This window comes from Neolamprologus brichardi, chromosome 7 (genome assembly GCF_056152115.1).
Source record: "Neolamprologus brichardi isolate AB-2024 chromosome 7, ASM5615211v1, whole genome shotgun sequence".
Lineage (NCBI taxonomy): Eukaryota > Metazoa > Chordata > Actinopteri > Cichliformes > Cichlidae > Neolamprologus > Neolamprologus brichardi.
The window spans coordinates 67,988,498-68,012,017 of NC_142110.1; the positions used below are offsets into that span (position 1 = coordinate 67,988,498).

At 45.1% G+C, this 23,520-nt stretch overlaps 2 protein-coding genes across 3 annotated transcripts; one reads left to right on the plus strand and one right to left on the minus strand.

Annotated features, from left to right (window-relative positions):
- The first annotated feature begins 6,963 nt into the window (after nucleotides 1-6,963).
- Nucleotides 6,964-13,270, plus strand: znf277 (zinc finger protein 277). Its single transcript, XM_087844230.1, has 12 exons — nucleotides 6,964-7,000; nucleotides 7,517-7,730; nucleotides 8,000-8,088; nucleotides 8,202-8,284; nucleotides 8,523-8,614; nucleotides 10,291-10,401; nucleotides 10,480-10,612; nucleotides 10,736-10,803; nucleotides 11,051-11,147; nucleotides 12,302-12,344; nucleotides 12,429-12,603; nucleotides 12,792-13,270. Exons 1-12 carry the CDS (start codon nucleotides 6,973-6,975, stop codon nucleotides 12,979-12,981), a joined length of 1,323 nt encoding a protein of 440 aa, XP_087700356.1. The 5' UTR covers nucleotides 6,964-6,972; the 3' UTR covers nucleotides 12,982-13,270.
- Nucleotides 13,271-15,801: 2,531 nt separating this feature from the next.
- LOC148102332 (zinc finger protein 609-like) lies at nucleotides 15,802-17,433 on the minus strand. 2 transcript variants are annotated; one of them, XM_087844231.1, is made up of 3 exons: nucleotides 17,080-17,433; nucleotides 16,784-16,853; nucleotides 15,802-16,447 (listed from the first exon to the last, which is right to left on the minus strand). In XM_087844231.1, exons 1-3 carry the CDS (start codon nucleotides 17,408-17,410, stop codon nucleotides 16,438-16,440), a joined length of 411 nt encoding a protein of 136 aa, XP_087700357.1. In that variant the 5' UTR covers nucleotides 17,411-17,433; the 3' UTR covers nucleotides 15,802-16,437. The 2 variants fall into 2 exon arrangements, with proteins under 2 accessions (XP_087700357.1, XP_087700358.1); XM_087844232.1 differs by having other exon boundaries at nucleotides 16,775-16,853; nucleotides 17,080-17,425.
- Nucleotides 17,434-23,520: the final 6,087 nt, after the last annotated feature.

Here is a 23,520-nt window from a genome sequence, read left to right on the forward strand (position 1 = left end):
ATCGATTACTTAGTTACTTAGTTACTTTTTAAAAACACGATTTACAACCTGAATAGGTGATAAAGTGATAGATCTTTCAGCCCAATTCTACTTTTTCTACATAATCATCATACAAAATGTAATCAAATGGAAAAGTCTCTTTTTAAAACTTGTTTTATTAGTTTTAATCTTTTAACTTTATGCATCAAGCAAAAATTTAATTATATGCAACATTCTCTGACTGGAAGAAATTAGTTTAATATTTAAATCTATTTTCTGCACATTCCAGCACATAAAATAAAATATTTTGTGTGTTTACACTCAGTCTTTCAAATAGATGCAAGTAAAACACAGCAGAAAATAAATAAAGTCAAAGACTAGCGGTCCTGTTGCTCTATTTTCACCTGTAAAGCAGGAGTGGGGTAGGTGGAGGGTTACCCTGGTGCAGGTGTGCAGCGGTCAGTGGAAGAATCCGCGAGTTTCTCTGTGAGTTTCCCATTACGTCGTAGCTACTCGGTGCTTGTTTGGAAGTTTAGGGGTTTTTTCGCTGTAAAAAGAAGTTTTCTTCCCACGCACAACGGACACTAATGTTTTTGTCACTTTTTATGGAATCAAACTCAAAGTAAGGTCAGTACTTCCACGCTTTAAACGCTGCACGCTCATACTCTCTCTGCACTCGATATATGATCCATTGTTGATCTGCACACAGCTGTTGTCACGAACGTCGCACTCGCTTACGTCACTGTCATGAGACATTCTCGCAAAAAATCACGGTTTTAGTAACGCAGTAACGCAGCGTTCCTACGGTAAGTAACGGTAATCTAATTACCGTTTTTGCAATAGTAATTCCTTACTTTACTTGTTACTTGAAAAGAGTAATCAGATTACAGTAACGCGTTGCAAGTAACACGTTACTGCCCATCTCTGCGGGCGACTTATAAAAACATTGTCGTTGCTACAGTTGCTATGAAGGACGAAAGGATCCATTAAAGGCAGACATTTTAACATTTTAACATGGGAGTCTGTGGGGACTGCCTCACCGCTGGAGCCTCTGGTGGACGTTGGAGGAACTGCAGCTTGTAAATACTGTGTTTGATAAATATTTTATTGTTTTACAGATATTCTCAGGCAGTCCTAACACTCCAGCTGCATTATGTCACGCTAAACTTAAAATAAGACGGCAATCTCCTGACAACAGAAGAGGTTTGTCACAGTGAACTACGACACTGGGATGCAGTGATTCAGTTTAGAAGCAGTCAGGCACACTTGGTTTGCTGCTGTGTGGATATTTTAGCACTCTGAGCTTCGGCGTGGATGTCCAGGCCTCCAAACGTGCTTTTGCTCCACCTGAAGCATCAGGAACCCTGCGCTCTTTGAGTTACAGTGTTCAGGCTTGGAGGGAGAAAAAAAAGAAGATTGATGCGGCTCGTGTTGAAGTCACGGTCTAAATCAGAAATCCTCATCATATCCAGGCTGACCGAGGCCGCCTCGCCTCGCTTCTCTCCAGGGTTTAATTAGAGCCCCTGGGCTCGGTGTGAATAATGCAGCACCTGAACGCACCTGAGCGGCCTGCTCGAGCAGAACGAGGAGCCGCAGGGAGGCCGAGAGAGCACCACCTCCAGAGGGAGAGAGAGGGCGGCGAAAGGGTTTGAAAGAGTAACATCATAACATCTGAAGGTTTTCATGTCGCTCTAATGATGTCCTGATAGAACCACGAGGGGCATCAGAAACATCTGTGTCACACCTGTCCATCACTACATGTTAGTGACGCTGCTGGAAGAATCCAGATCGCTTTGATTATTGTTTGCACTAACACTGCAAGCATCAGACTAAATCATACTTATAATTTATGACCTTGTAGTACCATATCACCCTATTAGAGCACTTCGCTCTCGCTCTGCAGGCCTACTTGTTGTTCCTAGAGTATTTAAAAGTAGAATGGGAGGCAGAGCCTTCAGTTTTCAGGCCCCTCTTCTGTGGAACCAGCTTCCAGTTTGGATTCAGGAGACAGACACTATCTCTACTTTCAAGATTAGGCTTCAAACTTTCCTTTTTGCTAAAGCATATAGTTAGGGCTGGACCAGGTGACCCTGAATCCTCCCTCAGTTATGCTGCAATAGACGTAGGCTGCCGGGGATTCCCATGATGCATTGAGTTTTTCTTCTTCACTCACTATGTATTAATAGACCTCTCTGCATTGAATCATATCTGTTATTAACCTCTGTCTCTCTTCCACAGCATGTCTTTTATCCTGTCTTCCTTCTCTCACACCAACCAATCACAGCAGATGGCCCCGCCCCTCCCTGAGCCTGGTTCTGCTGGAGGTTTCTTCCTGTTAAAAGGGAGTTTTTCCTTCCCACTGTCACCAAAGTGCTGCTCACATGTTGTTGGAGTTTCTCTTTGTTCTCGTTATGATCATAAGGTTCTTACTCTCCAATATAAAGTACCTGGAGGCAACTGTTGGGAGTTTTTGCTGTATAAATAAAAGTGAACTGAGTTGAATGTAATTTGGTTGAACAGGAAATTCACAGCATGGATCTGCAGCGGCCGTGTGATGACGTCATGTCAACATGGACCAAAACCTCTGAGTTTCCAGAAACTTTTTAAATTTGTGCCACAAATAATTAAAGCAGAAGAGACTCAGCTTCACTGTCATTCAGCCATTTGACATGATATCAATGAAACACAGATTCAGGGTCCACGAGCATTTATGACTCTTATATGATATGTGTTTGCTTCTGCTGCTGTTCCTGTGTCTATGATGTTGGAGACCTCACCTGCTCAACCGCCTGCCATAACCACGCCACCATCACTTTACCTACCTGTTGCTGCTGCATCACCGTCCATCTACCCCCAGTGGCTGCTACACCACCATCATTTCCACTGCCTGCCGCTGCCACACCATCTTCACCATCAGTTCAACTGTTGGCAGCTGTGCTGCTGCCGGAGGGACCAGCACGGCCTGCGTGTCACAAACCACCTGCAGTGCTTCGCCATGGGCCATCGGAGCTCTTACGTGGCTGGACCTACTACAAGGCTGTCATCAGATCACTGGCCGGCCACCAGAACTGCTATGCCACAGCTGCCAGACCTGTGGCAGGCCGCTCGAGCTGTTTTCCTGCCGTCACCGTCCATCGGGCCAAAACTGTGGGACGCCACTGTCAGAACTGCAGTTGGTTTTTTCAGTTTTTTGGGGACTGTTTTGACACCGCTGCTGGACGTGCGGTCGGACTTTGAAACTGTCGGGATTAGGGGCTCTGTTTGCTCGAGGATTTTGTTTTTGCACGGAGAGTGCGGAGACTCGGGAGAAGGCACGACACGGGAGTCGAGGGAGCGCACTGGAGATTTATTGTGTGTTACGTTTACTTCACTATAAATCAACGCACTGTTTACTGCAGAGTCCAGCATTTAGGTCCTTTCTCCCGCATCCCCACAGTCGGCCACACAGACCGCGACATTCTCAGGTCTCAGTGTTGCAGCATGCTGCCAACAACGAGTAAAACATTACAAATAACTACAATTAATAGAACAAGAAATTCTCAGAAATAAGTACTAAAATATGCAAAAGCATAAATAACAATCACAAATATATAATATTTATATAAATATAATGGTTCTTCTTTATTTTAATGACTATTTACAGATTTTCACTGGAGGCATCAAAACTATGGATGGAATTAAACTGTCGGCCTTCTCTCAGCGAGCTTCATGGTCACCTGACATGCTTTCACTTCACAGGTGTGTTAACTCCAAAGCTGGAATCCTGGAATTTCTTGCCTTCCGAATCTGGTTGGGACTTTATCAAAGGTGTGAGCATCACAGCAGAGGCCTTTGTGTCAAAGTAGCTGAAGATAAAACAGAAACACATGAAGGTGATTTTCCTGGCCTGGATTTTATAAAAATATTCTGCAGTAGATCAAAAACGAAAGAAAACCATTAATCAACACATGAACATCACCTCTGAAGTTACAGCGGTTTTATTAGAGACACAGTGTTTTGCATAATTTTAAAAAGTTTAAATTTGTTCAGAAGCCTGTTGAACGGCAGAAATGAGGTTTTCTTTTCAGAAGTAAGTAGAAGGAAAAAAAACATCAGCCGACAGCCTGTAAATAACGGTAGACTTGTGCGTAACAAGCAAGCGAATAATGAAGAAAACTGGTTTTAGACAGGAAACTGTTTTTGGAGGGAGGGAGAGAGAGCTGTGCATGAAGTGTGATTTTTATCGTGGTCGAAGCAAAACAGTAAAAGTCAGAGTGAATCCATGACGATGTTTATGTGAAGCGTAGTTTTATTTTCTTTTGCTGCTGGTTCGCTCAATATTGTTTGGAGAGACATCAAACTAACAGCTTCAGAATCAGCGCATAAAGGGCGTAAACACAAAGTGCGGACCCGCCGAAACATCAGAATCAGCGAGCTGTCGGCTTTCAGCCCCGACTGTGAGAAAGTCACATCTAACCGATTCTGATCCGCGGGTCGCGCTGTGTGTTTAAGTGTTTGTGCAGAATCCGTGTTCCTGCTCTAAGTTACTGTCTTAGCTGTTTGGTGGTTGTTGAAATTTTGTGACGCTTCACCAGAGATTCTGGAATTTCGGGCAAAATACATTTATATTAAAAAATTGATTCAGGATTTTAATGAATCGATTTCACCTTATCCAAGCCAGAATCGATTTTAATCGATGAATCGATTATTAAAAGCCACCCCTAGTCTTGCGGCATGTTTCGTACGTTTGTGGAATGGCGACATGGGAAAAGTAGTTTCGTGAGGGGATGCGGTATCTCCGGTCCACTTTATGTATCAGACTGGTGAAGCCGTCTCTGCTAACTGTATTTATAGGCATCATGTCTTTGTCAAAAAATGTGTAACGGCCTCTGTTATTTCTTTGTAGCGCTTCGACGTTTTCTCATAAGGAGTTCCACTTGAAAAACTCGGATACAGAGACGGCTGTTGGACTGCGGCGCTCTTTGTCTTAACATTAGCAACATTAGCTAGCCCTGTCTTTCTGGAACTCTTCAAACTGTTCTCTGTGGTTGTTGAAGATGATGGTGGAGATTACTCGTGTTTCCTCTGGTGGTTGCCACGAGTGTTCGGCAAGTGTTGCAGAGCACCTGTGTTTGGAGAAGGTCGTCTTTACCAAATCCAAAGTACCTCCAAATAAGCGAGGTACTATTTTTTTAGCCACGAGTTCATAGTCAGTAGCGTTCTCGTCATGCGTCTCGCTCTCAGCCATTACAACTCCGACTCGTTGCTGCAGCGTTGTTCGCTCCCCACCTACATAGGAGGCGGGCCTCTAATCCATTTGATTGGTTAATGCCGTGAAGGGCTCTATTCGACTGGTCAAATGTGTAAAGGGGTTTCTTTGATTGGCAAATTCTTTAAAGCACATGTGTAAACATTTTAAGGTACCAAATTATCGCGGTTTACGCCGTCTTTTGCAACGGGCCCATTGCACAGGCTGATGTTGCGATGACAATAAATTTTAAATTTATTGTGCAGGCCTAGCACACAGCTGACAGCTCTATTTGACAAGAACCAATCAGCGAAGGAAACAACAGTCTGTCAATCCAGGAAATTGCAAAAACTTCACAAAAACCATAAAGCGCTACAATGAAATGGGCTCACACGAGGACCGCCCCAGGAAAGCAAGACCCAGAGTCCCCTCTGCTGCTGAGGATACATTCATCCACCAGCCAAGTTAACAGCTACTCAGATCAGAGCGCAGATAAATGCAACATAGAGCTCCGGTAACAGACACACTCGACATCAGCTGTTCAGAGGAGACTGTGTGAATCAGGCCTTTATGGTCAAATAGCAAGCAGAGGAGATTCGTTTGGGCCAAGAAACACAAGGAATGGACATTAGACCATCTGTGCTTTGGTGTGATGAGTCCAAATTTGAGATCTTTGGTTCCACAAAAGTGAACGATGGTCTCTACATGCATGGTTCCCACCATGAAGCATGGAGAAGGAGTGTCTGGTAGTGTGTGCGCCAGTGAACATGAACTTTTAAAACTCAAAAGATTTTTTTATATACTGGTTAAAAGTGTTTGTGAAATACTTTGTTTTTTATGCTGGACTAAAAAACAAAGACTGACTCTGAGCACTTTTCGGTGATTACAGAGTCATAATAACGTGTCATATATGAGATTATCACCATGGCATGACATCACATCATGTATGTATTTGCAATATTAAAAAAAACAGCTGACAGTGTGTTTTCATATTTTCATTCTGTGCTTGAAGGGAGAAAGGTTCATTATTTATGCAGTATTGCTGTCATTGCTTTTATCTATAGTTTTTTTTTGTTTTTTTGAGAATAACAGCACCAAACCTGAGAGTGAGTCAGACTGCAGGATGAACACCGAGCTGTTTGTGCCCCCCAGTGGTCTTTGACTAAACGTACTTCCAGTGAATTCCCGAATCCAAGCTGGATGATGAGCTGTGTGTCATCAGCAGCCACTCCACCTTAAAACTGACTTCACGTATAAAACTTGGGTCATTTATTTAAGGATTTGCACCATATCCAGCCTTCTTGTGCCCCCCCTGTACAGAAACTCAAACGTTATTTTCAGACTTTTATTTTAGGGAACCTTACACCTGTACACATGGTACACATTCACAAATAACGTTTCATTTAAAAATTTGTAATAGAGGGGAGGACACATATGCTAATGTGATGTTAATAAATGGAGATTTATGAACACTAAACTTTCATGTTCAGAGAACACTCTCAGGTTTATCTTGAGGATCTGAGTGTTCATGTGATTTATATTATTTGCTATATATATGCAACAACGTCCAATGTTACATGTTAGTCAACTTCATTCACATTTATTAACCTTCAGCTTTCGAAACTTAAGTTTTTATATTTCCTTGAACCACTTGAATGCACCTTTTCTAATTCGTGTTTTACCGGGGGTCCGTGAAGGCGCTTCGTTGGCATTTTACGGCCTCCGATTGGTTCGATTTGTGTTATTTGTACCACGTGACCCCAGACATGGCCGCCAGCGAGCCGAGTAAAGACGGTAAGTGTGACTTTTTAAACGTGTCTGCGGCTTTAATGCTGATATCTGGTGGTCTGCGTGCAAAGGTTTGGGTGTCGGTGACTCTCCGAGTCTGTGGGAATTCACAATCAGCAGAAAAAAGGCTAAAAAAATCAGAAAAGCAGGCGGGAACCCGCCCGGCTAAGCTAGCAGGCTAGGAAATAGCTGGGCTGCTAACTCTGATTATACAGCAATCTCTATATTCAGTCAGTACACTCAGTCTGACAGCTGTGAAGTTTATTCAGGATTTAACAGCGTGTAAAGTCTGAGCTCGATTAATGAGTTATTTAATTTATTAATTTTTTTTTAACTTTTAGATCATAGTTTTGTCCCCACGGGTGATGAAAATAATTGTATACAGACAGATTTTTGTAAATCAGACGGAAATGCTTCTTCATGCCAGGCTGTACATTCTCGCTTCCACTTGGTTTGGACTCACCTGGTCTGGAGTAGAGTGTGTGTGGTATATAAGGTGTAGTCTCTCTTCTGCTTTCTCAGCTAAGGACAGCATTCTGGAGCCGCTGTGTTTCCCCGATCAGCCGGCGGACACCTCCAGCCCTCCCGGTGTTCAATGTCCCGGCTCCGAGCCGCTGGTCTGCCTGTTCTGCTCTGAGTCCGTCCCACCGCCGCGGAAAGACGTCCTCCTCAGACACCTGCTGATGGAGCACAAGCTTGTCATCGCCGACGTCAAACTCATCGCAGACGTCCCAAAGTACGAACCACACATGCTCCGGCTCACTCGTTTAACTCTCGGGAACACGTTTGGATGTTTTTAGCATTTGGAACTCAATCATTTCACCAAAGACTTACTGTGATTATTTGGGGTGACGGGGGGAAACCCTTACCTTACAAGTATAAATATATACAACAAGTCCAGCATGTCCACGCCTGTTAGTGTGCTGCTTTTATGAACCGTGATGAAGTGTTTCTGTGCGCCTGGATACCTGGCTGCGGTTTTTACTGACGAGTTTCCTCCATCAGGTACTTGCTGTACTGGAAGGGCAGATTCCTCGAGCAGCCTGTCACAGATTTCTGCAGCGTCATCAAAACCAACTCCACGGGCCCAGTCGGTGAGTTCACTCAAGCCCACAGAGGACCTGACCTTTCAAAGTGAACCACGCACGCTTCCTCCAGCTCTGATTAATGACTCATTAAAAACTCGTCTTCCTCGCTGACCTGACAGAGAAGCAGGAGGACTACTTCCTGCTGTGTGACGTCCTTCCAGAAGACAGAGTCCTCCGAGAGAAGCTGCAGCAGAAACGACTGGTGAGGAGACGTGACACTCGGAGCGTCCTGAGTGAATCTTGTGCTGCTGGAAGTTTCGTTTCTTTTAAACTTTATTTTGAGGCAAAGTCTGAAAATCAGGAAAAATCAGAAAAATTGCAGATTTGAGTGATGATTTTACACGCTTTGTGTCGTTGTAACCTCTGCACTTTAAATATCTGAGCACTCTGAGGTAGTTTTCTGAAGAATTCCTCTGAGCTCTTCTTCTGTGCTCCCACAGGAGGAGGTCCTGGAGCAGCAGCAGAAGGAGCGAGACGACAGCAGCTTCCATCGTCTCTGCATGTTCTGCAGCGACGAGTTCACGGGAAACAGGTAAAGCGCCGCAGGATTCCCATCAGTCCTGGAAACCTCACGTGTGTTAGATTAAAGCTTCCTGTAGTCATCCTCTTATGATCCAACCCCCAAAAAGCTGCTTTGACGCATAATTCCATAAACATCATTCAGTGACATGTCTGAGCCTGAACCAAGAAGCTGATCTGAGACCAGTGCAGCTCCTCATCCTTCTTCCTCTTCTGCTAAGGGTCAGGTCTCAGACCTGTGCAGGTGTGCGCTGGTTCATGAAAGGCATGAAGGTGTGACTGGCTCCTCAATTTCAATTTTCAATTTTCAATTTTATTTATATAGCGCCAAATCACAACAAAAGTTGCCTCAAGGCGCTTCATAGATACAGAGAAAAGCCCAACAATCATATGACCCCCTATGAGCAGCACTTTGGTGACAGTGGGAAGGAAAAACTCCCTTTTAACAGGAAGAAACCTCCAGCAGAACCAGGCTTAGGGAGGGGCGGGGCCATCTGCTGTGATTGGTTGGGGTGAGAGAAGGAAGACAGGATAAAGACATGCTGTGGAAGAGAGACAGAGATTAATAACAGATATGATTCAATACAGAGAGGTCTGTTAACACATAGTGAGTGAGAAAGGTGACTGGAAAGGAAAAACTCAATGCATCATGGGAATCCCCCGGCAGCCTACATCTATTGCAGCATAACTAAGGGAGGATTCAGGGTCACCTGGTCCAGCCCTAACTATATGCTTTAGCAAAAAGGAAAGTTTGAAGCCTAATCTTAAAAGTAGAGATAGTGTCTGTCTCCTGAATCCAAACTGGAAGCTGGTTCCACAGAAGAGGGGCCTGAAAACTGAAGGCTCTGCCTCCCATTCTACTTTTAAATACTCTAGGAACAACAAGTAGGCCTGCAGAGCGAGAGCGAAGTGCTCTAATAGGGTGATATGGTACTACAAGGTCATTAAGATAAGATGGGGCCTGATTATTTAAGACCTTGTATGTGAGGAGCAGGATTTTGAATTCTGGATTTAACAGGAAGCCAAAACAGGAGAAATCTGCTCTCTCTTTCTAGTCCCTGTCAGGACTCTTGCTGCAGCATTTTGGATTAGCTGAAGACTTTTCAGGGAGTTTTTAGGACATCCTGATAATAATGAATCACAGTCGTCCAGCCTGGAAGTAATAAATGCATGAACTAGTTTTTCAGCGTCACTCTGAGACAGGATATTTCTAACTTTAGAGATGTTGCGCAAATGGAAGAACGCAGTCTTACATATTTGTTTAATATGTGCGTTGAAGGACATGTCCTGGTCAAAAATGACTCCAAGGTTCCTCACAGCGTTACTGGAGGCCAAGGTAATGCCATCCAGAGTAAGAATCTGGTTAGATACCATATTTCTAAGATTTTCAGTGCCGAGTACAATGACCTCAGTTTGATCTGAGTTAAGAAGCAGAAAGTTAGCGGCCATCCAAGTCTTTATGTCTTTAACACATTCCTGCAGTTTAACTCATTGGTGTGTGTTATCTGGCTTCATGGCTCCTCACTGGTGTTTACCACAGTTCTTGTGTGGATCTGTGTCTTTACCTCCAGTTAAGCTTCCATGCAACTTGTGGACGAAGCCCAAAGGACTGCAGCGCAGTGCTAACAGTGATGATGTCAGCTGATGTTTTCTTTTGTTTATAAAAATGGCTCCACGTGCTGTTTCCAGGTCGTCTCTGCTGAACCACATGGCCAGAGAGCATTCCTTCAGCATCGGACTGCCGGACAACATCGTCTACTGCAGCGAGTTCCTCGACACGCTGCAGGACAAACTGGACAGGTACGCTAATCGTTGCTTTTTACTCACAGCGTTAAGTTTTGTTTCGCGCGCCTTTTCATTTTGCTCCCCTCGCTTCAGTCTGCAGTGTCTGTACTGCGAGAAAACTTTTCGAGATAAAACCACGCTGAAGGATCACATGAGGAAAAAAGCTCACCGCCGCATCAGCGCCAAAAACCACGAGTACGACCGCTTCTACGTCATCAACTACCTGGTAAAAGCCAGCGACGCACTTGCCACACGCTTCCACGTCAGGATAAACGAAGCAGTTCTGTAGAAGCAAACGCAAACCTGAATGTATTGTTCTGATTTTAAAGCGTCCTTCCTGTCCTGTCAGGAACTGGGAAAAACGTGGGAGGAGGTGCAAAGTGAAGATGACCGTGAGCTGGTGGATGATGAGGATGAGTAAGTATCCTCGTGTAGCTCTGTGAGGACGACATTAACTAAAGTGTCCTGATTCGTATCATACAGACTGCTGTGTGTCGTGTTAAAGGCAAAAACCGGGCCGGGCTGCACGTGCATGTAATACCAGTTTCTACCACCAGATGGTGCAGTTAGTGCATGGATGCAAAAGTTTAAATCAAGTCCATTTCCTCCTCCTCCTCTGATCCTGTGTGAACGTCTGCTCGTGTCATCTCCGTATCGTCCGCAGTGATTGGTCGGACTGGCAGGCTCATCCGGTCTCTGCAGTGTGTCTGTTCTGTGATCACCAATCGGAGACGTTGGAGCAGATCTACGCGCATATGAAGGTACGGGAACGTAGAAGTTTCAGAGAAGGAAAATATTGTTTTCTGCTTTTCTTCCCTGAAACGATTCTGCAAAGGATTCTGGGAGAACGGAGACGGTGCACGCCAACAGGAAACGATCTGCTTCCTGAGGTCTCTGCAAACATGTGAATCCATCGTTAGCACAAAACATGGATTTTACTCAAAAAGTGCCCTCACACACAGATGGACCGAAGCTGAAGAGCTTTTAAAATGAAGCGCCTTTTATTTTGAAAAGTTTCCAAATAAATACATGATTGTCAAAACTTTAACAAGCAAATAAAATGTTTCCTCGTCGTTGGGTCTGTGTTTCCACATGCCCCGCTAGTTTAGAGACTTATTCATCATGAAGAAAACAAGACATAACGGAACATCTTCAGCCGGTTTTTCACTCGCTAACGAGGGAAGTTTTTGGTCAAGAAGCAGCTCTTGGAGCCCACGCTCCTGTCTCAGGCCCAAATCCTTCAAAGAGCAGCTTCCCCGTAGCTATTTATTAACATCACAGTTACAATACAACACAAGCACCTCCCACCATAAAACCCCCCAATGGTTCTAAGACAAGGCACTGTGTGTGTGTGTGTGTGTGTGTGTGTGTGTATATGCATGTGTAAGAACGTGTGTGTGTGTGTGTGTGTGTGTGTGTGTGTGTGTGTGTGTGTGTAAGAGTGTGTGTGTGTGTGTGTGTGTGCATGTGAGAATGTGTGTGTGTGTGTGTGTGATCATAAAAGCAGGAAGCAACAACAGAAGAAGCAGATCTGTCAGGATGTATCTGCAATAAAAACTCCTCCAGCACAGAGAGGCTGGAGAGGTCAGAGACAAAGTCTCGATCCTATAGACTGAACTCAGACCTTACAAATTTAAGAAACACAATGACAACATTCAACAATTAGACTGAACACTCGTGAACAATAAATCAAATCTAAGATCCGACGTCGACTGCAGTCAGATTTTTGTCACTGATTAAACGTTCTGGTTTAAAGTTGGAACCAGTTTCCCAAACGTGACTTTCTGCTCACGAGTGACGAGTTCACCTGAGAGGCAGAAACGTTTCTCTCTGGTTTTGTTATTTATCAAGTCTGTAACGAGCGTCGCGGCGTTGCGTGACCCTGACATCTCTCTGTTTTGTGATTATCTTGCAGGAGGCTCACGGCTTCGACCTCCACCTCCTTAAGACCGAGCTCAGTGAGTGACATCTCCGTGGTAACCGAGCGCAGTCTTCTTCTATTTCTTCCTTCTGAGTGTTTCTAATGTTCTGTCCTCCCTCAGACCTCAAGTTCTACCAGCAGGTCAAACTGGTGAACTTCATCCGGCGGCAGATCCATCAGAGCCGCTGCTACGGCTGCACGCGGACGTTCGACTGCCGGGCGGACGCCCTGCGTCACATCGCGGCTGAAGGTCACGTGATGAAACTGCCAGAGATGTCCGCCTGGGACCAGCCGCAGTAGGTTTAACGAAGCGCCTGTGATCCGCAATTAACCAACGAGAGCGCGGGCTTTAAAGCTGGCGCACAGCTGCTGATGAACGTGGTCAACGCCACAGATGTTTACAGTATTTTTATCAGCTGATGAAAACGGCGTCCTTTTTTAAGTTGGGACTAATTTGAGCGCTAAACTTCGTCTCGCTCCGCAGGTATTACTTCCCCACGTACGAGAACGACGCTCTCCTGTGCACGCTCTCTGACAGCGAGGAAGGCGAGGGTGACGAGGAGCATCGCGGCGAGGAGATCCCGGTCATCGCAGAGGACATCTCTAACCTGAGAGCGCTGAAACAGTCCAGCGTCCTCAAGCAGCTGCTGAAGGAGCGAGGAGGCAGCAGCTAGGACCACAGACGCACACGCGTCGTACGTTTGACTCCAAGTCGTCTCTGACGTCGGCTGAGCTCAGCGACCACATCCCACATGGCTGGAACGCAGCCGGGCTTGAGTCCGGCCCGTGGTCTTTCCCTCTCAACTATTTCCTGTACGTCTCTACTTAGTAAAGATAAGAAAGTCGTCTCCACAGCTGGACACGCGGACGCCATGATGTCCGCTGAAACGTGATTGCTCTGCCTCGTGCAGTGAAGCTGAAAAATGCGTTTATTACTCGAGTAAAAATGATTTTCCTTTGTAACTTGTAATTGTTGTTGTTGTCCCCTCAAAAAGGCGTCTCGTGCCTGAAACATCTGTCCTATTTGGCGTTTCTGTTGTTTTTCTGCATCGCTTTGCTGAGCGACACCTGCCGTGTGGTGGAGCCGAACTGCAGCGCGCTCAGAGTTTTCACCGCGTCCTTCGCGTCCAGGCTCACGTTCACGAACATGCAGCACTGAGGAGAGAAACGAGAGGTCGCTGCAGGAACTCACTGCTGCCAAACTTCCTGTTTTATCCTCATTTCGGACTCTGGCAGGCTGTAGGATATTTTGGACAATCTATAATCTTCTAACACAAAAACATACAAGTGTTCACTGAAGTAAACACACAGAGCAGTAGCAGATTTTTTTAAATGTGTTTTATTTATTTTCATTTGCTGCTAACTGCCTTGTTTTCATTTGTAGTTTTTGTAGTAGGAAGAACTACAAAATCTACAAATAAAAAAAGTGCAGTTAACAAATGTAGTGCTCTCCAGTATGTGAACCCCTCAGCTGAACTTTTAGGTTTTTCAGTTCAAGCCAATGAAATGAAATCCAAAAATTTAGCCCCAACAATCAAATGATCCCCTATGAGCAAGCACTCTGGCAACGGTGGAGAGGAAAAACTCCCTTTTAACAGGAAGAAACCTCTGGCAGAACCAGGCTCAGGGAGGGGCGGTCTTCTGCCATGACTGGTTGAGAGATGAGGGGCAAAATTAAATCAAACAAAGGAGAGCACAGCGTATTTATGACAGGTCGGTGGACTGTGGCTGGAAAACATCATTACTGTTTTTAAAGGGTAACTGGTCCACATCCACAATTACAGCTCTGCTGTAATTGTGGAGGTCATAATAATCATGACCTCACAGAGCGGGACATTCGCTTCAGCCGAAAATCTTACAGGCGCAACCAGAAAGCAACTTCAGGAAGACCAAAGACAAATGCGACAACAGTTAAACCTTCAAGACACCACGAACCAAAAGATTGTCTTTCTGTTGTCTGCTGTACATGTACCGCAGTTTGTGTGAGTTCTTCCATCTCTTGCCTCAATTGTGTGTTTTCTCGACTGAGTTGTCTGTTGCTTTGAATGAGTTCTATGCCGTTTTGAATGAGTTGTGCGTTTCTTACCCTGAGTCGTGCGATTTCATGCCTGAGTTCATCTGTCGTACGCTGCAGTGGGTCTGCGTGATCTCCGCTTTCCTGTGACATTTCTTTAAAGGTTTAAAGCTCAAAAGTGTCAAAAAGTTAAATCTCTGAACGATTTAAATGCAAAGGTTAGCTTTGTCTAAAACAACTGGCTCTTTCTGATTAAACTGTTAAACGTGCTCCTCTATTTAAGGTCTTGGTGGGTGTGGCAGAGAATGTGATGTCGACCGTGACGTCACGACGATCGTTTGAGAAGATCAAAGGATCAAAGGAGCGCTGTGGCTCATTCTGCGCATGCTCAGATCAATGAACGGGAGAATTATTTGTAAATACTTTGCTATCTAACAAAGGTGCTTTTAGCAACAGCTGCTGGTGATTCATCGTTATCAACCCTTAAACTCGACAACAAGGCGCTCTCTCTCACCCAGGAAACAGAGAGAGAGCGTCACCCTGTAACCATGGCAACCGTAACGCTGCCTGGAACAACAGAACGTAGCTGTCAAACAAAACCCAAACAGTCCTGACCCGCGACAATATGAAACAGGGAAGTACCGCCGTGTAATCCATTTATTTCAACAAAGTAACTGTATTCTAAATACCACCTTTTTAAACGGTAACTGTAACGGAATACAGTTACTCATATTTTGTATTTTAAATACGTAACGGCGGTACATGTATTCCGTTACTCCCCAACACTGCATATGTATTATTTGGAACCCAGCTTACCTGTAAAAACAGACAAACAGCAGGTAACAGGAACTACTCGGTGCACCAGCTCGGCACCACTCTTCTTCTAGCGAGGTGTCGGCTACTGATGCGTAAGACACCGAGCGCCTTCTGCTGGCGGAACCTATATTACAGACATTAACAGTAGTTTTCCCCAAAAGAGACTTGAAGCATAAAAATAAAATGGGAGGCTGCAATTTTCATGTATTCATCTATATCATAGTGCCACACATGCCCAAAACTTAATTTATCACATTAAGTAAATGTGAATGGCTAGAAAAATCAAAATCAAAATATGAAACTCCAAAATAAAGTTTATTAAAAGCCACTGAGGTTACAGTGATCCTGAATTATATGTGCATGTGCTTTGCAGTACATTAGGCAGGTCAGTTCTTTATTAACGAGGCCACATATTACTGAATAAAGTGAATAATATATGGATCCACATCCATAAGCACATTTCTCCATTTGTTTTATGTTTTTAAACCAGGAAATATTTTATTCTACACAATGAAACCAGAGTCTGCCAGCTTTTTGCTTTGAAAGAAGAACCCTTTTTAATCTGAGCGACTCCCTCCTGCCTCCCATCATCCCAGGACCTGAAGACGTTTCACAACATCAGCTTCTCTCTGGTGTTTTCAGGGAATAAATGAGGACACTGAGCTCGAGCGCTGCTCCACCAGCTACAGGTTTAATATCAGATCAACAACAGTAGAAAAACAGAGGCAGAGACTACCAGACAAAAAGAAGAGTAGGAAATCCAACATCATCCAACAGCTCTTTAAAATAATTCCTCTGTACAGTATTTACACACACACGCACACACACACACACATGCACACACAGAGCATGTTTACAGCTACACACTGAGGAGGAGGAGCCTGTCACTCAGTCAGTACAAGGAAGCAGTCTGAATACTGCCCTCTGATTGGCCGGCCCTCCTTCATCCAGTGTTCTCTTTATTTCACGTGAAGCTGAGACGCATCCAGGTAACGGTGTGATGTCATCCGGAGCTGAGCCCGTCCTTCTGAAAGAGGTCAGAGGTCACCCAGTCGTCCCTGCAGGTACGTCACTGTGAGCTCTGCATCCCAGCAGCACCTGTTGGCCAACGGGACCGCCCAGAACCAGCAGAACCCAAAGGGACCAGGATCCGGTCCAGCGAGGGTCGGAGCAGTTGGCTGGACGTCCAGGCAGAGATATCAAACATACACAGAACACCACTGAACTGATGTCACAGGAACAGAAACGCTTCTTCACGTGATCCAGTCACATGACTCGGAGAGGCGGAGAGGCTGGCCAATCAGGTGTGCCTGTGGAAAGTGAGAGGAGATCACGGGTCAGAAGATTTTACCAGGGAATGGTTTGAAATTAAAACAAAGAAGAAGAAGGTGATGATGATGAGGAGGCTGATGTCCTGTTCAGTAACTCTGGTTTTTTTACACTGAGATTCACTGATCTGACCAGTAGGTGGAGCTGCTGCACTGAGACGCCTGAAGCAGGTCCAAGCATGTTCATGGATGTGATGAGCACCTGCGCAGTCCTCACACATAACTGCTGTGTGTGTGTGTGTGTGTGTGTGTGTGTGTGTGTGTGTGTGTGTGTGTGTGTGTGTGTGTGTGTGTGTGTGTGTGTCTTACCGTTCTCACCTCCGTGCGGGCGGGTACATGGACGGGGCGGACGCTTGCTGACTGGCGACGATGGCGGAGGACGAGAGGCCTGAAACAAAGACAGGATGTCAGAACTGAAACAGACTCGCACGCGCCGCTCATTAAAAGCAGCTGCAGGCTCAGTGGGGTGAGGTGGGCGGGCTCAGAGGATCCCTTTCCAGCTATGAATCATGGGAGGTCAGCATCACCACGGCTGTGTGGCTGGTCACTAAACTGAGCAGGTTGTCCTCCAGTCCGAGAACACCTGAGCTAAACAGGCAGCAGGCGAGGCTCACCTGAGGGGTAGGACAGGTCGTACAGAGGGTATCCCAGGTGGTGATGGGACTGCATGATGCGCTGCGAGGGCGAGGAGCGTGGCCGGTCGCCCTCCCTTTCTCTCTCCCGCTCTCGGTCATGTGGCGTCTTGCTGTCCTGGATGGACGGCGACTTGCTTTTGTACTGGCTGGCGTGCAGCTGCAGCAGGTCCAGAGCTTTGGCCTCGCTGGACGGCTTCACAGACGGACTTGACCTGGAGGGCTTCTCGCCGTCCTCGCCCGCCCCCACCTTCCCGCCGTACGAGGAGGCGTAGTAACTGGCTGGCAGGTACGAGCCTGGAAAGACAAACATAAACAAACAACATGATGTTTGTGTTTGAACATAAAGGTTCAAACACAGGTTCGACGTGATGACGTGGCGGCAGCTTGAGGCAGTGACGTTTCAGGCAGCAGCTCTAAAGGTCAGCACGCCATTTCTCAGGTGATTAGTGTGTAACTGTTCTCCAACAAACTCAGAATGAATCCACTACAAATACTGCAGCAGCTCCGTGTCACCAGCTGTGAACACAACAGCTGAGACGGATCCAAACATCACATTTTATGCATGTGGCTAGAGACCGCCCACAAATGCATGACGCCAAAGGCAGAGGAGAGAAATCGTAGGCGTTTAAATTCATGCCTGCATCTTCAGACTGGAGATATGAAACACGAGTTTTATCCTTCACCAAACACACAACAGGAAGGAAAGAGACAACGCCACCTTAACTAAACGCCATCCTATTCCTTCTCTCAGTCTATAGCGCCGGATCACAGCAACAGTTTCCACTTACAGTGTGAGTAAAGACTACAACAACAGAGACTTTGATGCGTCTTTGTTGACCAGCATGTTTGTCCCACAGTGGCCACCGTAGCCAGGATTACACATGCAGTGGTGCTTAAAGATCTTTAAACCTGTCAGAGTTCGGCTGAGCTCTCAGCATCGACTCCTCTACAGCGCTTTGAAAGCGTCGCGCTTCTTTCGGGGGCCGGTGAAAGTCTGATCATCCGGGTGCGTCGCATTCGTCTAATTTTATATTAACCCTTTAAGACCTACCATAGAACCAAGTCCGCCAGAGCTTATATTATATGTTTACATGCTGTGGAGCCATTTTTGGGAGCATTTCAAGTTGCTATACATCAATACAACCATTACAGCCTAGATTTTAATAATATGTCTGCATTAAGTGCATAGTAATTACATAAATTGCAAAAAAGTGCAATAAACTACAAAAAAATTGAAAATCGTTTTTGTTTTTTTAACATATATTTCTAGTTAGAGAAATTTAAGAGGCTTATCCCTCAAAACTGTAAATACAAAAAAGTTGCACAAAATAGTTTCCCACCACAGGGAATTTATTTTGAGTGTCTTCATAGTTTTATTTTTGAAATACACCAATTTTTATACACTGCAGGAAAAACGAAAATAAATATTATAATGCAAATTTCCGCTTCGGCTCTTAAAGCCGAAGTGTCGTCATTAAAAAGACGTAGACTCTACTTTAAGCGCTCCCACAGAGACCTTTGGCACACTCGAAACAACTTTTTTCCTGAAGTGTTCGTGGCTGCTCGGTGAAACTCGGCTGCCGTACCTTCAGAGTGTAGGACACCTTCTCCTTCTTGGAGCAGATGCGCAGCAGCTCTCGCACCGACCTGAGAGAAACAAACTCGTGTTAGTGCCGGCTCGTAGCGCTCAGCAGGTAATGAGAGAGTGTGAGGAGGCTGGGACGGGTTTGTCCTGCTGGTCTCTGACGGGAAACTCGACCTCTGTAAATGAAACGTCTCCTGTCCACACTGAGCTGCAGCTTCTCCTCATCAAACATGGATGCACGGCTGTCAGGAGGCGCAGGTTTGTCTCAATGGGCTCAAACAGCAGATCATGCTCCAGGGAGGTCGACGAGGGTATTCACAAGGTTTATTCCCAGCTATGTAGACAACCCTGCATTAAATTCAGCTTTGAGTCTTTGTACAACATTCACACTCAAGAGCAACTTGGGGTCAGTATCTCGCCCAAGGATATTTGGCATGCACGCTGGGGGAGCCATCGATCGAACTCCCAACCTCCCGATCCGTAGAAGACCTCTGGTTCTACCCCCTGAGCTACAGCCACTAGGTAGCATGTCAGAGTCTCCTCCGTTATCAAAATTAACCAAACAAATCGCACCACCAGTTAAGAACGGCCATGCACCACCACCCACTATTAAGTCAGCTGTAAGCTGGTGGTGAATGCAGTGTTTTGGGGGGTTTACGCCTCAGGATACTCCAGCACACAGGCTGGAGGAACCTGGGGTTGAACCACCGACCTTCTGATTCGGTTTTAGTTTTGGTGACTGTAAATGGCTTCAGAGAAGAGTCGATTGGAACGTGTCTGATAATAAGCGTTCAAGAGAAGATGAGTTAAACTCCACGGTGTTGCACGGCCTTACGCGACGAAGGAAACGTTGATGAAGCCTCTGTTCAGCATGAGCCTGTGTCTGTATGCCAGCATGTGCAGAGGAGGCTGAAACACTTCCTCATCTATTATATATCAGCGCAGGCTTTCCCCAAACAGGTAACCCTCCTGCAGCCTGAAGCAGCTGAAACAATAGACCTATTAATTATGCAATATATTCTCTATGCTCTGTGAAATATTGATATAAATATTTGATTCAGTACAGGTGTATTGATTTGATGATGGCAAGGGAGATAACACCAGCAGCTTACAGTGTGGACCATAAATATTTGGACACGCAGACATTTCAGGGTTTGTTTAATATCAAACACTTTCTGTCTGAAACATCTTTGCACCGATACCAACGCTGACTGTATCAATTCTGCAAAAAGCACCGTTAACTTGAGCAGGTCTGCATGAATGTTAAGCACGTCATGCCTCAGACGGTTAGCAGCCACCCAAAGTCGTTCACCGTCTTTGTCCTCTCTGGTGCAGCTTCAGTGCGGACATCTCAGCCTTTGTTGGGTCTTTTTGTCACCATGAGGTTTCGGACTGTTCTCCAGCGAGTTCTCATGAATTTATCTGACTGACCACGCAGAACAGTCCTGTTTTATGCTGCTTTTATCGAATCCTCTGAGGTTCTGTTCAAACTCTTAAACACGGCCGTTTACATCTTGTTCGGCAGATTGTTTTTGAACCTTAGGTTCTAACGGCCGTGCTTCACATGCAGATCTGTAAATAAACCTTCTCAGGTTACAGCTGCGTTTTGGTGCTTTGTTCTAAGATCTTATAGAGAACCTGAAGCACTAAACTGAATGTTTGTACCTAATGTTCCTACTGAGAACGGATGACCTGATGTTGCCCATCATGGTGTACGTCTTCCCTGAGTCCATACTAGAGATGGACCGATCTGATATTACGTATCGGTATCGGTCCGATACTGACCCAAATTACTGGATCGGATATCGTAGAGAAATAAAAAATGTAATCCGATCCATTAAATACCAAAAAAGCACCTCACAAAACTTGCAACACGGCGTAACTCGGCTCATAACTGTAGCACGTCGCAGCAGTGTGGTCACGTGATAGAGCGGCTGTGTGTATTTGTAGCCTCAAACCAGCATTTCATCTCCGAGGAAGTTTTCCCAGAGAGAAGTAAAGCAAGTGTGTAAGTTCATCTCTGAATGTTTGTAAAGCATTCCCACCTTAAGCTTAACAACCGATATATGGAGCGACTGCCTCTTCTTGCTGCTACTTCAATCATAAACTGATCAATGATCAGCTGATCGTCTCTCTTCTTTGTTTTTGGCCCACTTCTCACCAGAAAGAGGAAACCAGCGGCTGAACAACAGCAGCACGTTTAAGCTTGATCAGCTGTTGTTAGAATTTATTTAATATTATTTCTACACCAGGATCTTTTTCTACAGCTGACGTAACTGTGCAGGGGCGGATCTAGCAAAGTGTAGCCAGGGGGGCCGATAGGGCATGAACAGGGAAAAGGGGGCACAAAGACATACTTTTCTTTCTTATTCTCATTTAAAATGTCGAGCTTTTAATAAATAATTATCTGAATCTTACACCCAAAGTTTTAATCTGATGTAAATGTATAGAAGTCCATTACTGTATATAGTAACTGTTAAGTCTAATATACCCTAGTAAGCTGTAGTACTTTTTCCTTTGGGAAGGTACCATCTGTGCAGTCTGCAGTTCTGTTGAAGAAAGATGTTGAATCTATTTAATTATTCTTGAAAAATAATTTATTTCTGTGCATTTTTCACACTGCATCAAATTAAATTTGATTACGTCGATTAAGCATCATGAGGTGGAGGGGGGTTCCCTATTTTTTTTTTTGCTGGGAGTTTGCAACCCTATTAGTCAGGTTGCTTAATATTTCTGCTAAGTACTCTTTAAAATACCAGAATAGGAAGGATGGAGCAGGTTTAAGTTTGATCAGTTTTGCTGATCTATGAAATATTTTGTTGTATTTTTTTACACACAGGTATAACAGAATAGCTTTAGTGTTGTTGTTTATTTAAACTTGAGTATAAACTTATACAAAATGCAGCAAGATATTGTAAAAACGTTTTATTGATTAAAAAACACTATATCGGATTCATATCGGTATCGGCAGATATCCAAATTTATGATATCGGTATCGGACATAAAAAAGTGGTATTGTGCCATCTCTAGTCTATACGCCAAAATACAGATGTTATATCCATCCACACAGGAAGTTATCACAGGCAGAGTTCCTGCAAACACGACTTCCTGCAGAGAGCTGGGACAAAATCTGCAGATAATCAGTGCTGGCTAGAAAAAAAAACAGCATGACGGGCATTCGACCATCCGAGGTTTGCTGCTTGGATTTTTTGGGTACGTTCTGGTTTTCTGGATGCAGATCCACGCTCCCCACAGGATCGTCAAACGAAGCCTCATGCCAATTTGTTTATGAGGCATTAAACAAAAATTACAAACCAATCAACGTTAATAAGCTGAGTGCTGCGAAGGCCAAGCGCTCGTTAGTGCCCGGGCTTCATTAAAATCTCGAGCACATTAACGATCAAAAACAAACCTTCCCGGTGGGAAAATTAATGACAGAGCTGTGGTATTTAATAATATGCAGGATTGCTTTTAACTGCTAAGTTTTCTGTTAATTAACACAGACACTGTGATCTAATCTAACCTCTTAACCTCCCCCAGATCACCAGCAAGCAATCTAAAGTAAGAGTTTGTGTTCAGAGAACATCCGTCTCTTTGCATCGAATGTTCAGCTACCTGCAAACAGAAAAGCTCGTAAAGAAACGGCTTCATCTGAAAGGTTTCATCTTCTACTTTTTGAGCATTTATCTTTAAGATGTGGTTAAAATGGGTTTCCAGTTGAGTGTTGGTAGGCCAACCACTGGCTGCTTCTGTAATGTTTAAAAATAGGCATGACTGAGGGAGGAGCTCCTGTCTGAAATCGTAAGTTTGTGTGTTCAGAATTGTGGAAGACGTCTAAGCCTTTACCTGTGTGCTGCTGGGAGAGTAGACTTTGTCAAACTGGAACTTCTTTCTACTTCCTTTCTGGATGTCGACCACCTCCTGGTCATCCAAGCAGCTGGAGGCCGAGCTTTTCCTGCAGCGGCAGAACACCCGGGTGTTCCCCTGCAGCTCGAGCAGCTCGTTGTACAGGCTCTTCCTCTCCACCGCCTCCTTCCTGTCGAGGGATCGTAGCTTCTCCACCTCACTGGTTGCCTCCTGTTCCACTTGAGCCAACTTCCCCAGAGGACAATCGAACTGCCCCAGGTGGTTCTTAATGTCAGCGAGTGCCAGGTCAACTATGGAGCAAAGGTGCTTGTTTGAGACGTTCAGCTCCCGGGTCAGCCGGGTCAGCCGGCTCATGTGGCCGATGTCCACAGCAGGCTTGATGACGGGTTTGGCAGGTGGGACGGGAGAAGCTCGGCGGTTCAGGAGGGATCAGATCTTCTCCCGGAGCTCCTGCTTGTCAGCCTCGAGCTCGGCGAGCTTCTGATTCGGGTGCTGATCAACATCAGTCAGATAGCGGACTTCCCTCACTCTCTCTCTCCTGTAGGGTTAAAGCAGCATGTTTGATCACATGGTGCTCAGATATCTGATAAAAATAAAGATAATATAACGTCTTCTGACTCAAATGTTCCCAAAAAAGCACCACTATAGCTTTGGGTGCAAAACAAAGACGACTAAATTCAAACAACGTTTGGAGAGTTAGTAGAGTTGGACTGTTCTGTGTGCAGTGCTAGCTGGGGGCTAGCCCCAGAGCTAGCATCAGGGTTGTTCCAAAGATTTAGGCGATTACTGACTGGCTGAAAAACCAGCCGATGCAAGCGTTGTAGGTCAGAGCACGAATGGAGTCATCTTGTGATCTTTCCACTCTCCAAAAGCCGTGATCTCCTTCTGGTCCACCGGGCCTCGAACACAAAATCCAAAACTTATTTCAATGACAGGCAGAGGTGGGAAGTAACAAAGTACAAATACTT